Source organism: Mustela nigripes, chromosome 1 (assembly GCF_022355385.1).
Source record: "Mustela nigripes isolate SB6536 chromosome 1, MUSNIG.SB6536, whole genome shotgun sequence".
NCBI lineage: Eukaryota > Metazoa > Chordata > Mammalia > Carnivora > Mustelidae > Mustela > Mustela nigripes.
In genome coordinates this window covers 5,145,572-5,157,510 of record NC_081557.1, presented here as the reverse complement: position 1 = coordinate 5,157,510, position 11,939 = coordinate 5,145,572, and the positions used below count along the sequence as shown (strand labels likewise).

Genomic DNA, 11,939 nt, shown 5'->3' with positions numbered 1-11,939 from the left:
GGGATGCCTGGGTGGCCAGTTGGTTGAGCAGCTGCCTTCAGCTCAGGTCATGATCCCAGCGTCCTGGGATCGAGTCCCGCATCGGACTCCTTGCTTGGCGGGGAGCCTGTTTCTCCCTCTGCCTCTGCCTGCCACTCTGTCTGCCTGTGCTCACTCTCGCTCCTCTCTCTCTCTGACAAATAAGTAAATAAATAAAATCTTTAAAAAAAAAAAAAAAAAAAAAAAACTTTTTGGTGGATTTGAAAGTTTTCAAAGTTAAATTTAAAGATTTGCAGTTAGGGGGTGCCTGAGTCCCTCAGTCAGTTGAGCGTCTGCCTTCAACTCTGGTCATGATTTCGGGGTCCTGTGATCGAGCCCCGTGTCATGCTCCCTGCTCATCAGGGAGTCGTCTTCTCCCTTTGTTGCTTCGCTGTGATCATGTGCTCACATGTGTTCCCTCTTTCTTTCTCTCTCTCTTTGCTCTCTCTGAAATAAGTAAATAAAATCATTTTAAAAAATCACAGTTGGCACCTGTGTGGCTTAGTTGGTTAAGCAGCTGCCTCCAGCTGACGTCAAAATCCCAGAGTGCTGGGATCAAGCCCTGTGTAGGGCTCCCTGATCACTGGAGAGCCTGTGTCTCCTTCTCCCTCTGCCCCTCTCCCACACTCATGCTCACTTGCTGTCTCTCTCTCTCTCTCTCTCTCAAATAAAGAAAATCTAAAAAGTAATTTAAAAACAATAAAATACCACAATTAGTGAAGAATTTACAATTTTTAGAAGGAACGGTCATTGACCTATTTATTGTGAACATGCTCAAATATTTTGGTTCCTGTTTTGAAACCTGTGTTTTGGGACATCTGAGTGGCTCAGTCATTAAGCGTCTGTCTTCAGTGCAAGTCATGATCCCAGGGTCCTGGGATCGAGCCCTGCGTGTCAGGGTCCCTGCTCATCAGGAAACCTGCTTCTCCCTCCGCCTGCTGCTCCCCCTGCTTGTCTCTCTTTCTTTCAAATAAATAAAAAAAATCTTTAAAAGAAGAGACCTGTATTTTGGTTAACAGCTACCTATTACCTTACTTACACACAAGAGTAGTAGTGTTGGAGTTAAAGGGATTCCCTGTTAGAATTAAAAAGAGGCAGTTCTGGTACCTAGGTGGCTCAGTTGAGCATCTGCCTTCGTCTCAGGTCATGATCCTAGGGTCTTGGGATCAATCCCCACCTTGGGCTCCCTGCTCAGCTGAGAGCCAGCGTCTTCCTCTCCCGCTTCTGCTCCCCCTGCTTGTGTTCTCTCTGTCAAATAAATAAATAAAATGAAAAAAAAAATGATGATGATGATGCAGTGCCCTTATTTATTAGGGTGCCTGGGTGGCTCAGTTGATTAAGCGGCTCAGGTTGTCATCCCAGGGTCCTGGGATTGAGCTCCGTGTCACAGAGGGAGAGACTCTTAAGCAGGATCCCTGTTGAGTGTGGAGCCCCACACTGGGCTTGACCTCATGATCCTGAGATCATGACCTGAGCCGGAACCAAGAGTTGAACATGTAACCAGCTGTACCACCCAGATGCCCCTGCAGTGCTTTTAAAATAAATTTTAGGGGTGCCTGGTTGGCTCAGTGGGTTAAAACCTCTGTCTTCAGCTCAGGTCATGATCCCAGGGTCCTGGGATCAAGCCCCACATGGGGCTCTCTGCTCAGTGGGGAGCCTTCTCTCTCTCTCTCTCCCTGCCTCTCTGCCTACTTGTGATCTCTGTCTGTCAAATAAAATAAAAATCTTGAAAAAAATAAATTTTTATAAGGGTACCTGGGTGGCTCAGTTGAGTGTGTGCCTTCAGCTCAGGTCATGATCTTGGGGTCCCGGGATCGATTCCCCCACACGGAGTCTCCTGCTCCCTCTCTCATACACCCTTGCTCTCTCTCTCCAATTAATAAGTTCTTTTTTTTAACAAAAGTTTATATGTGTTTGTTTTTTAAGAGTGATGAAACTACAAGAAAATAGTTAAGTTTGAAATTTCAATAATAAAAAAATAGTTGATTTTTCAAAAAAGGAAATTTATGTAATTTCATAATAAAGTACTCTTATTTAACTCAGAATCATTCTGAGGTAATACCACCTATCTACTCTAAGATTCAATCTGAAAATTAGGTTTTAGAAACTATTCCCCCTTTTTTGGATAAAATTACTATTATTATGCCTTTGAGTTACTGACTTAATAAGTTGCTCTGTTTGAGGGAAGAAAAGGAGAATGTGTATTTACTGGCATAGGTGAAACGAGTTACCTTATCTCTGCTAGCAGTTTGTTGCAGACTGTTAAAATAACTGATCTTGATTTAACTAATATTCCTAGGCTTTGTTTATCAGAAAATGTCAAATTTCAGTCTGACCACATTATTCCATTTTCCCTAAATATAGTTTAATTCTTTCATTCTAAATAAGGAACTCCTTGGTGTTTCTGTAAAATTTCATTGACTCCCCTTCATATGTACACACAGTGATATTATTATTATTATTATTATTATTATGATTGCTTTCCACACCAACCTTTTATGTGCCAAAACCAGTCTGGCATTCATTTAATATGTTACTTTATAAAAATAAAGTGTGTTATAAATTAAGACAGTGGTTTGGTTTCTTTTGCCATGCCAGTGTGGAAATACCGTACTATTTAAACTTGAGTGTTGGTGATTATTCTACTGATAGCACTTAAAAGCTCCATAATTCGTAAAGAGGATTTAAAAAAATTCCCCAGGAGCGCCTGGGTGGCTCAGTGGGTTAAGCTGCTGCCTTCGGCTCAGGTCATGATCTCAGAGTCCTGGGATCGAGTTCCGCATCGGGCTCTCTGCTCAGAGGAGAGCCTGCTTCCCTCTCTCTCTCTCTGCCTGCCTCTCCATCTACTTGTGATTTCTCTCTGTCAAATAAATAAATAAAATCTTAAAAAAAAAAAAAAAGTCCCCAAACAAAAAAACTATAATCCAGTCTTAGAAATTTATATGTTCTGTGGTGTCTGGTAACAAAGGTAAAATATAATGAGGCAAGTTGGGTGGGTGTGTGGTATCTTGCGTGTTTCTAATGCAGTCTTATGAGTTCCAAGTAAAAAATCAAAAGTTTAATGTCTTTTTTTTTTTTTAAACTGTCAATACTCACCTCTCAGCAGAGTACCAAAGGGCTTTAGAATTTTGGGTTGTCCTGAACTTTTCATAAAGACCCTTCCACAGGGCACCAGGTGGCTTAGTTGGTAAAACGTCTGCTTTCTGTGTGGGTCATGATCCTGGGTCCTAGGATCCAGCCCTGCGTTGGGCTCTCTGCTCAGCAGGGACCCTACTTTTCCCTGTCCCTCTGCCTGCTGCTCCCCCTGCTTGTCTCTCTTTCTCTCAGTAAATAAATAAAATCTTTAAAAAGAAAAAAAAAGACCCTTCCAGAAAAGTGTTAATATGTGTAAAAGGTGAGCAGAGAGGCCTGTGTTTTATATTTAATTTGGGTGGACCTGGTATCTGTTAATTATTGTGGTTCCCCCACACACCTTATCAAAAGTAAATTAATTTGATCTTTGTAAAAACAAATTTAATTTATGTATTTTTAAGTAGACTCTAGGCCCAGTGGGGCTTGAACTCATGACCCTGAGATCAAGAATTGCATGCTTTACCTGCCGAGCCAGCCAGGTGCCCCTAATTTGACTTGAAAATAAAAGAGGAAATACTGCTTTTAGTTGTTAAAACTGTAATCATTTAAGATGCCCAGACTCAGAGCCCAGCTTGTCTGAATTGGAAACCTAATGAAAAGTACCTGCCTCTCCTGCTTTGCAATGAGGAAAGTAGTCTCATTCCACAGTCATGCTCTGTGACCTGGTGAAGGACTTTGAAAAGGGCCTTCCATCCAGATCTCCTTAATTCAGGAATACTACCTGACATGAAGCTTTGAAAAGGAGATGAAAACCTTCTCAGTTGCATATTCAAAACAATCTTAAAAGTATTGTTGGGCCTCTCCTTTTGAAAGCTATCCTCTAGGCTTTCAAGACAGCAAAATATATATAGGGTAGTCCCCATTGTTGGTCTTCCTCACTGATTAATCCATGCTGATTTGCCTTTGTTTCGACTATGCTTGAGCTGAAGGGCAGTTCTTTTTGTTATTATTCAGTTGGAATGATTTCATGCTGCTTCTGGAGGGAATGAAAGGAGCTAAGGCAGTGGCTGATTAGGCCATGTGGTGCAGCAGTCTCATTTGTGGACCTGCCATTAGGGCAAACTGCGAAGTACTGTACAGACCAGCTAAGAGCTGATGGTGGGAAAATACAGTCTTGTGTCCTAGACTAGGCATAGCTTGAGAACAGGTCTCTCTAATCATACTGTCCTATAGGTAAGGACGTAATAAAAGCATATAGCTTCATCTCATGTCCTCTTGTCCATTAGATTCTTTATCCCGTGGTCTTCTAATTCAGGTTAGAACTGTCGTAAAGGTAGGACTGTTTGGCAGACCTTTGTATCCCAAGAACACTGAAGCAGTTTTCTCAAGTGTATTGTGTTGTACTCTAACACTTTACTCTCGGTCCCAAAACTTACTTTTGATGCTTTCCCAAGATACCTTCTTAGTGGTGCTGAAACTTTATTTTGGTGATCATTTCCCAAGACCGACAATTTTTAGGTTGAGAGATCCACTTAGGTTCTTGTTCCAAATGCCACCCTAGGTGTTGACGAGAGTGTTTTTCTTGGGTTAATTTTTGCAGTGATATGGTGTGTCTTACTCTCTTTCCTTGAAAATTGTTACCAGCTTGTTTTTCCCATTATTTTATTCCCACGTAGGTTCCAAATAAGTTCCGTTATCCATTCTACTACGAGATGTGTTGGTACGTGTTGGAGCGCTATGTGTACTGCATAACAAACCGCTCCCACCTAACTAAGGAATTTCAAAAAGAGTCCCTCAGTATGGGTAAGTGTCCTGCGTGAACATGCATCTACCTGCTTGGAACTACCAAGTTCATTCATTGGAGTTGAACATTGGTTACAGCTGAGCTCCTACCCAGACATGAATTACTAGGCAACATGAAGTATCTGGATCTCCTCTTTGTCTGAATTGTTAATACTTAGCTCCTTAAGAAAGATAGTCACTTCTCTACTATATTTATTATCTAAAGAATGGTCTTTGGTACAATAAAAACTAAATGTCGTCATGCTAACTCTTAACTGTATTCCAGGCACATTACTAAGGAGTAAATTCTGTTATTACCTGTAGGTGTAGGTATTATCCTCATTTTACAGATGGTGACATTAAGTTTCAAAGAAATTAAAAAACCTGTCCATGATCCTATAGTTTATAAATGTGAAAGCTACAGTTTTAGTCAAGTTGGTAAGTCTCTAAAATCTATACCCTTAACCTCTATGCTTTAATGTTTCCTCAACTTATATTTTGCCATCCATTTTATTGGATGGCAAGATACTTTGTTAGTTATACATTTTTAGGTTGTTTCATGCCTTGAGGTATAGAGGAGTCAACAGTGTAACATCCTATGGTCATGTCTTTCACAGAATCTTCGATCTAAGCCAGATAATTTTTTTTTGCTTCAGCATTTTCCTTTGAGGATAGTTTATATTCTTGTTTGAAAATAAAAAATGATCACCTAGTACATGAAAGCAGGATACAGAATTTAATTTTATATGCCACATATCCCAACGCAATCATAGTCATACACATACGCAGTGAAAAAGATTCAGGGGTGCCTGGGTGGTTCAGTAAGGTAAGCATCTGCCTTCGGATCAGGTTGTGATCTCAGGGTCCTGGGATCTAATCTCTCAGGGTCCTGGTGTCCAGCCCTGCAATGGGCTCCCTGCTCAACAGGGAATCTGCTTCTCTCTCTCTCTCTGCCCCTCGTCTTACTCATGCCCTCTTTCTCTCAAATAAATACATAGACGCTATAAAAAAAGAAAGGAAAAAGGATGGAAAGAAAATACCAGCTGTTGAGTTGTTACCCAAGGTTAGAGGAATAAGGGATGACTAATACCTACTTCTTTGTACCATCTTACATTTTCTAAATTATTACTGATAAACATATTACTTATTTTCCCATTTGGATTGGCTAATTAATTTTTATACTTTTTTTTTTTTAAGTTTTTACTTAAATCCCAGTTAGTTAGCAGGCAGTGTAATACTAGTTTCAGGTGGACAGTATAGTGATTCAGCTCTTCCATAGAGCGCCTGGTGCTCCTCACAGCCAGAACGCTCCTTAATTCCCATCACCTGTTTCACCCACTCCCCCACCCACCACCCCTCTGGTGATCCTCGGTTGGTTCTGTATAGTGAAGAGTCTGTTTCTACTACTACTTTCCTCATAAAGGACCAGTGAACAGTTAACAGCTTTTCCTTCATTAGATCTTTATTTTGACTATCAAAATCTTTTTTTAAAAAAGATTTTATTTATTTATTTGACAGAGATTACAAGTAGGCAGAGAAGCAGGCAGAGAGAGAGGAGGAAACAGGCTCCCTGCTGAGCAGAGAGTCATACATGGAGCTTGATTCCAGGACCCTGGGATCATGACCTGAGCCAAAGGCAGAGGCTTTAACCTACTGAGCCACCCAGGTGTCCCTATCAAAATCTTTTTAAAAACACTTGCTTTGTTTTGTTAGCCATATTTGAGATTTCTTTTTTTTTTTTTTTTCAAGATTTTATTTATTTGTCAGAGAGAGAGGGAGAGCGAGCGAGCACAGGCAGACAGAATGGCAGGCAGAGGCAGAGGGAGAAGCAGGCTCCCTGCTGAGCAAGGAGCCCGATGTGGGACTCGATCCCAGGACGCTGGGATCATGACTTGAGCCGAAGGCAGTCGCTCAACCAACTGAGCCACCCAGGCGTCCCCATATTTGAGATTTCAATTCCATAGTTTAGTTTTATGACCAAAACTTTAAAGCTTTTTTTTTTTTAAGATTTTATTTATTTGACACAGAGAGAGAGATCACAAGTAGGCAGAGAGGCAGGCAGAGAGAGCGGTAACCCAGGCGCCCCATAACCAAAACTTTTAACAGAACTGTATGTGCAGGCACCTGGGTGGCTCATAATGGTCTTTGGTACAATAGCTCGGGTCATGATCTCAGGGTCCTGGGATCGAGTCCCGTATCGGGGCCTCTGCTCAGCAGGGAGCCTGCTTCCCTCTCTCTCTCTGCCTGCCTCTCTGCCTGCTTGTGGTCTCTCTCTGTCAAATAAATAAATTTAAAAACCAAACAAAACAAAAAAACTGTATGTGCTTCGTACTGACTGCTTTTTAAAAAGTTAATGAAGGGGCACCTGGGTGGCTCGGTTAAGTGTCTACATTTGGCTCAGATCATGATCCCAGGGTCCTGGGACTAAGCCCCACATCGGGCTCTCTACTCAGTGAAGAGCTTGCTTCTCCCTCTGCCTGCCACTCCCCCTGCTTGTGCTCTGTTTATGTCAAATAAATAAATAAAATGAAATAAAAAGTTAATGAAATTATAACCCCAAATTTTAGTCTGGACTTGGAATTAATTTATAGCCATTGTCAGCTGACTTGTTTCTAGCACACAGTTCATGGACTCTTCAATCTTTTGAAAAATCAGTTGATCATTGCTTTAGCTGTCCCACTAACTCCGGATCCTGTTCTTACCTGTAACTACGATTTTCAACAAGTGGCCATAGCTGGGATAAGGAGAGACCATTTTAAAATGTCCCAGCTTTGGGTGCCTGGGTGGCTCAGTGATTAAGCCATTGCCTTCGGCTCGGGTCATGAACTCCGGGTCCTGGGATAGAGCCCTGCACCGGGCTCTCTGCTCAGCAGGGAGCCTGCTTCGCCCCCCTCTCTGCCCGACTCTCTGCCACTTGTGGTCTCTCTGTCAAATAAATAAAATCTTAAAAAAAAATGTCCCAGCTTTGTCATTTATAACCCCAGGGTCCCTCCCATGCCGCCTGTTTCTCTCGTTGATCACATGGTCAAGTGGCTTGTTCTTTTTTTTTTTACTGGCAGATTTGGAGTTAAATGGGTTGGAATCTGGAAATGGGGATGAAGAAGCAGTGGATCGAGAACCAAGGCGCCTGAGCAATAGGCGTTCTGTCCTCACGAGCCCCGTAGCCAATGGGGTCAACCTGGATTATGACGGACTGGGCAAAAGCTGCCGGAGTCTTCCAAGTCTGAAGAAAACCTTGTCAGGGGACTCCTCCTCTGACTCTAGCCGGGCCTCCCATAACGGCCAAGTGTGGGATCCCCAGTGTAGTCCTCGAAAGGACAGGCAGGTGCATCTGACCCATTTTGAGCTTGAAGGCCTCCGCTGTCTTGTAGATAAGTTGGAGTCTCTGCCACTGCACAAGAAGTGTGTCCCCACAGGGATAGAAGATGAAGATGCTCTTATTGCCGACGTGAAGGTAAGGGTGGGTTATGTGGCATGGGAGCCACTCATCTGGCTCGGGAAAGCAGCATTGCATTTCTTAGAAAGTATAGGAATTCCGGGTAATCTGTTTCATTCAGAAAGAAATTAATATTTACTGGTGTGTGTGTGTGCTGTACAGTGTTAGAATTCCTAAAGTGAGGTTAGGTCCCTGCTGTTGAAATACTAACATTTATATGTTCAATTAGGACTTAAATTTAGTCCTAAAAAACACAGATTTCAGATTCATTCTAAAAATAAAGGAGACTCTTCGTTTTTAATACTAAGTAATAGTATTAGGAAATACTATTTAAACAAGTTACCTGCAGATGAAGAGGCCTGTTTCAGAATAAAAGTGGCCAATAACAATCTCTAGCAGTCTCACCCCAAGCAGATAAGGAAGAAGCTCTTTTCCACTGGTTGATGTTGAGTAGCTTTCGCATACTTAGTTTCATTTTTATCTACTTTTAAGATTTAAATTTTTAAAACCCATTGGACAGCTTCTGAGGAAGTGTCATTGTAAATAAACATAATCTGTCCCGTGGCGCCTGGCTGGCTCTCTCAGTGGAGCATGCGCCTGTTGATCTCTGGGTAGTGAGGTCAGTCGCACATTGAGCATAGAGGTTTAAAAAAAAAAAAAAAAAAAGACAGACATAACCTATCTGATTGCTAGATCAGGTTTCTTCATGTTATATATTTTTCTTTTTCAAGAGCTCTCCCAGTATTAGTGATTTTTCAGAGCTGTCCCACCCTTCATGTATTAGTCTCAAAGAAATGAGCTTCTCAGGGGTCCAGGTATCAACTGTCTAAACTGGAGGAAGTTCCTTTAAGTCTTTCCTCACAAGTAACCATTACCATAAATCCCAAAAACTCTACAGGCTGGGAATATCAATTTTCTTTGTAAGTCATCATTTGGAGCTACAGTTTGGATGCAGGGCATGGATATGTGAATTAGAAAGCTGGTTCGCTATTGGTAAATAAGTGTTTATTTTCAAAATTTGTCATACAGATTATTTTAAGCCACAGAAGTATTTATATTGAATAATTTTATGTGGCCCTAAGGAAGATGGGCTTAATATCTTAGTATGTCTGTTCCATTTCTGATTTCCTGATTCACATTTTTCCTTGGCCACTTCTGCCAACCACCTCAGGAAAGAATTCTGTAATCTGGGATAGGACCTGAACTTTTCTTTCTCCTGCTTTTTCTTTTTATGTTAAACTTTTTAATTGTATCTTACTGTTTAGGCATCAGTGAAAGGGTAAAAGACTAGAGGCAGAAAAGAGTGGTAACCTGGTGAGGTTGGTCCTCTCCAGTAGTGACAGAAGTGGGACAGTTGGTTTTGTAGTTTGGTTTTACAAGGTTTGTTCTAGAAGAGACAGGTGGTATCATTGTTGCTTATATTTAGGGGAGGAAATGGCAGAGGTCTAGGTAGGTGTGGTCTTGTTTCTATAATGATTAATATGCTGCAAAACAAACTTAACCATACTTTCCCAGACTCACAAACTAGATTCTTTTTTTTTTTTTTTTTAAGATTTTATTTATTTATTTGACAGAGAGAGATCACAAGTAGGCAGAGAGGCAGGCAGAGAGAGAGGAAGGGAAGCAGGCTCCCTGCTGAGCAGAGAGCCCAATGTGGGGCTCTATCCCAGGACTCTGGGATCATGACCTGAGCCAAAGGCAGAGGCTTTAACCCACTGAGCCACCCAGGCACCCCACAAACTAGATTCTAAATTCACTTTCCACCCTAAAGTGAGCATTTAAATTTTTTCTTTTCCATTGTGATAGGACATACATTTTTATACTTTCCTGAGAGTTTGATTATAGCATCTTTACCTTTTTCCCTCAGACGATTCTTTTGTATGTAGCTATTCCATCATAGATACCTGTAGGAAACATTAAATTAATTAACTTGCCTATAGGATCCCTAAAAAGAAAGATTTCTAAGTTTATATCTCACTGACATTCTTTTGGTCTGGGTATCTATATTTCTGATTCATGAAAAAGAATAGGGGATTTGACTTCATTGAATCCAGTTGTCGGAAGCCATATTATAATCCACTGGTCAGTTGTAAAGGGTCAGGTGTCATGATAGAAATACAGATGCTCCTTAACTAAAGTAGTTAAAGATATTTGAGGAGGCAGAGTGGTAGAGGAAAATATAGAAAAATTTGTGTCAAATATCTAAGCAGAGTGAAAGGAGGCAGGAAGAAAGGGAATGAGTCAAAAAGATCTCTAAAGAAAAAAAAAAAAAAAAAAAAGATCTCTAAAGAGGGCTCTGAGCATTATGGAAAGAGTCTAGGGAGAGCTTCCTTCTGTTTGTCAGGAATCATGAAAAACATGGTTGCCATCACTGGCTAAGGTAGAGTGGCGTAGAGACCAGAGCATGAGGAGGGAGTGGCCACCAGGACGACCTACCTGCGGGGTGACAGCGTTTGATTATTCCTGCAGGGGCTTGTCCACACCTTGTCTTGTTTGCCCTGATAACCGTAGTTAAAGTAAAGCTGATTGCAGAAGACGGCAGGCTGAGACCCCAGCTCTGCAGGTAGTTTTCACTTAAGGTCATGTGGATAATCATGCCTGCATTTGACCGTTTATGTTTAGTCTGAGCTTCAGACAATAGTGAATTTAGAGCCTGAATACTTTGAGAATCTGAACATCACCAAAAAAAAAAGAAGCACTGGATTGGGTAGGTGCCACTCCCGCACAGCTGGAGACTGCAGTGCTCGAGAACTTGGAGCTGGTAGCATAGAGGCCTGTGCTGCAGTGGAGGACGACAGCAAGCCTGGAGTTTACTCTTCCTGCAAAGAGAGGGATTGCTTCTTGGTGCAGCCTGTGTGGCTCTCACGAAGACCCAGTAGCGGGGATGAGAGTAGAAGTGATAAGATGAAAGATCCGTAATTCTGTATCCCTGAGAGAAAAGTCCTTTCTCGTGATGGTGGGAAAGGGCTTTGAAGATTCCAAACATTAAATTCCACGTTGTTGAAGAAAGATTGTAGAATATAAAATTGGAAGGGGGTTTGATTTAAAAGGGGGCATTAAAAAGTGTTGACTTATTGGTAACAGATCCGGGGAAAGTAGTCAGTAGTGTGTCTGGGAGGTACGTTGACTTGGACTCCTAAAAGTAGAATGGAGTTCTCTCGCACTGTGAGATACTTCGCATCTCTGAAACCGGGAAGTCTTGTGCTTGATAGATGTTGACTAGAGACAGAACTTGGTGCAGTGTGTATAGTACACTGCCATTAATGTGAGAAAAAGTTTCTTTTGTATGTGCATCGCAGAGGTGCTGGAGAGAGGGACATGCCATCTGCTGCCAGTGGGTCACAGCAATGTGGTGGGCGTCAGCTGGAAGACTAAGTTTTTAATCGGACTTTACTGTGTTGTTTGTATTTATTTTGGTTATAAAGGAGCTCTTAATATACGTACATAAGTAAAAGATTTTTAGTGTATCAGTGTATTTGGCTACCCAACTCAGTGAAACAAATTCAGTGTTTACTGAATATTTACTTTATATTATATTACTAAATATATGTATTTACTAAATACATGTATTTAGTAAATACATATATTTAGTAAATACATATATTTAGTAAATACATATATTTAGTAAATA

At 41.3% G+C, this 11,939-nt stretch overlaps 1 protein-coding gene across 3 annotated transcripts in view; it reads left to right on the top strand.

The window, feature by feature from the left end:
- KDM2A (lysine demethylase 2A) overlaps positions 1-11,939 on the top strand; it is a 114,600-nt gene that overhangs the window by 82,274 nt on the left and 20,387 nt on the right. For all 3 annotated transcript variants that reach the window (XM_059400386.1, XM_059400368.1, XM_059400377.1), the window contains exons 11-12: positions 4,767-4,893; positions 7,932-8,326. In XM_059400386.1, the coding sequence (XP_059256369.1) occupies positions 4,767-4,893; positions 7,932-8,326 (522 nt within the window). The remainder of the gene's footprint in view (positions 1-4,766; positions 4,894-7,931; positions 8,327-11,939) is intronic.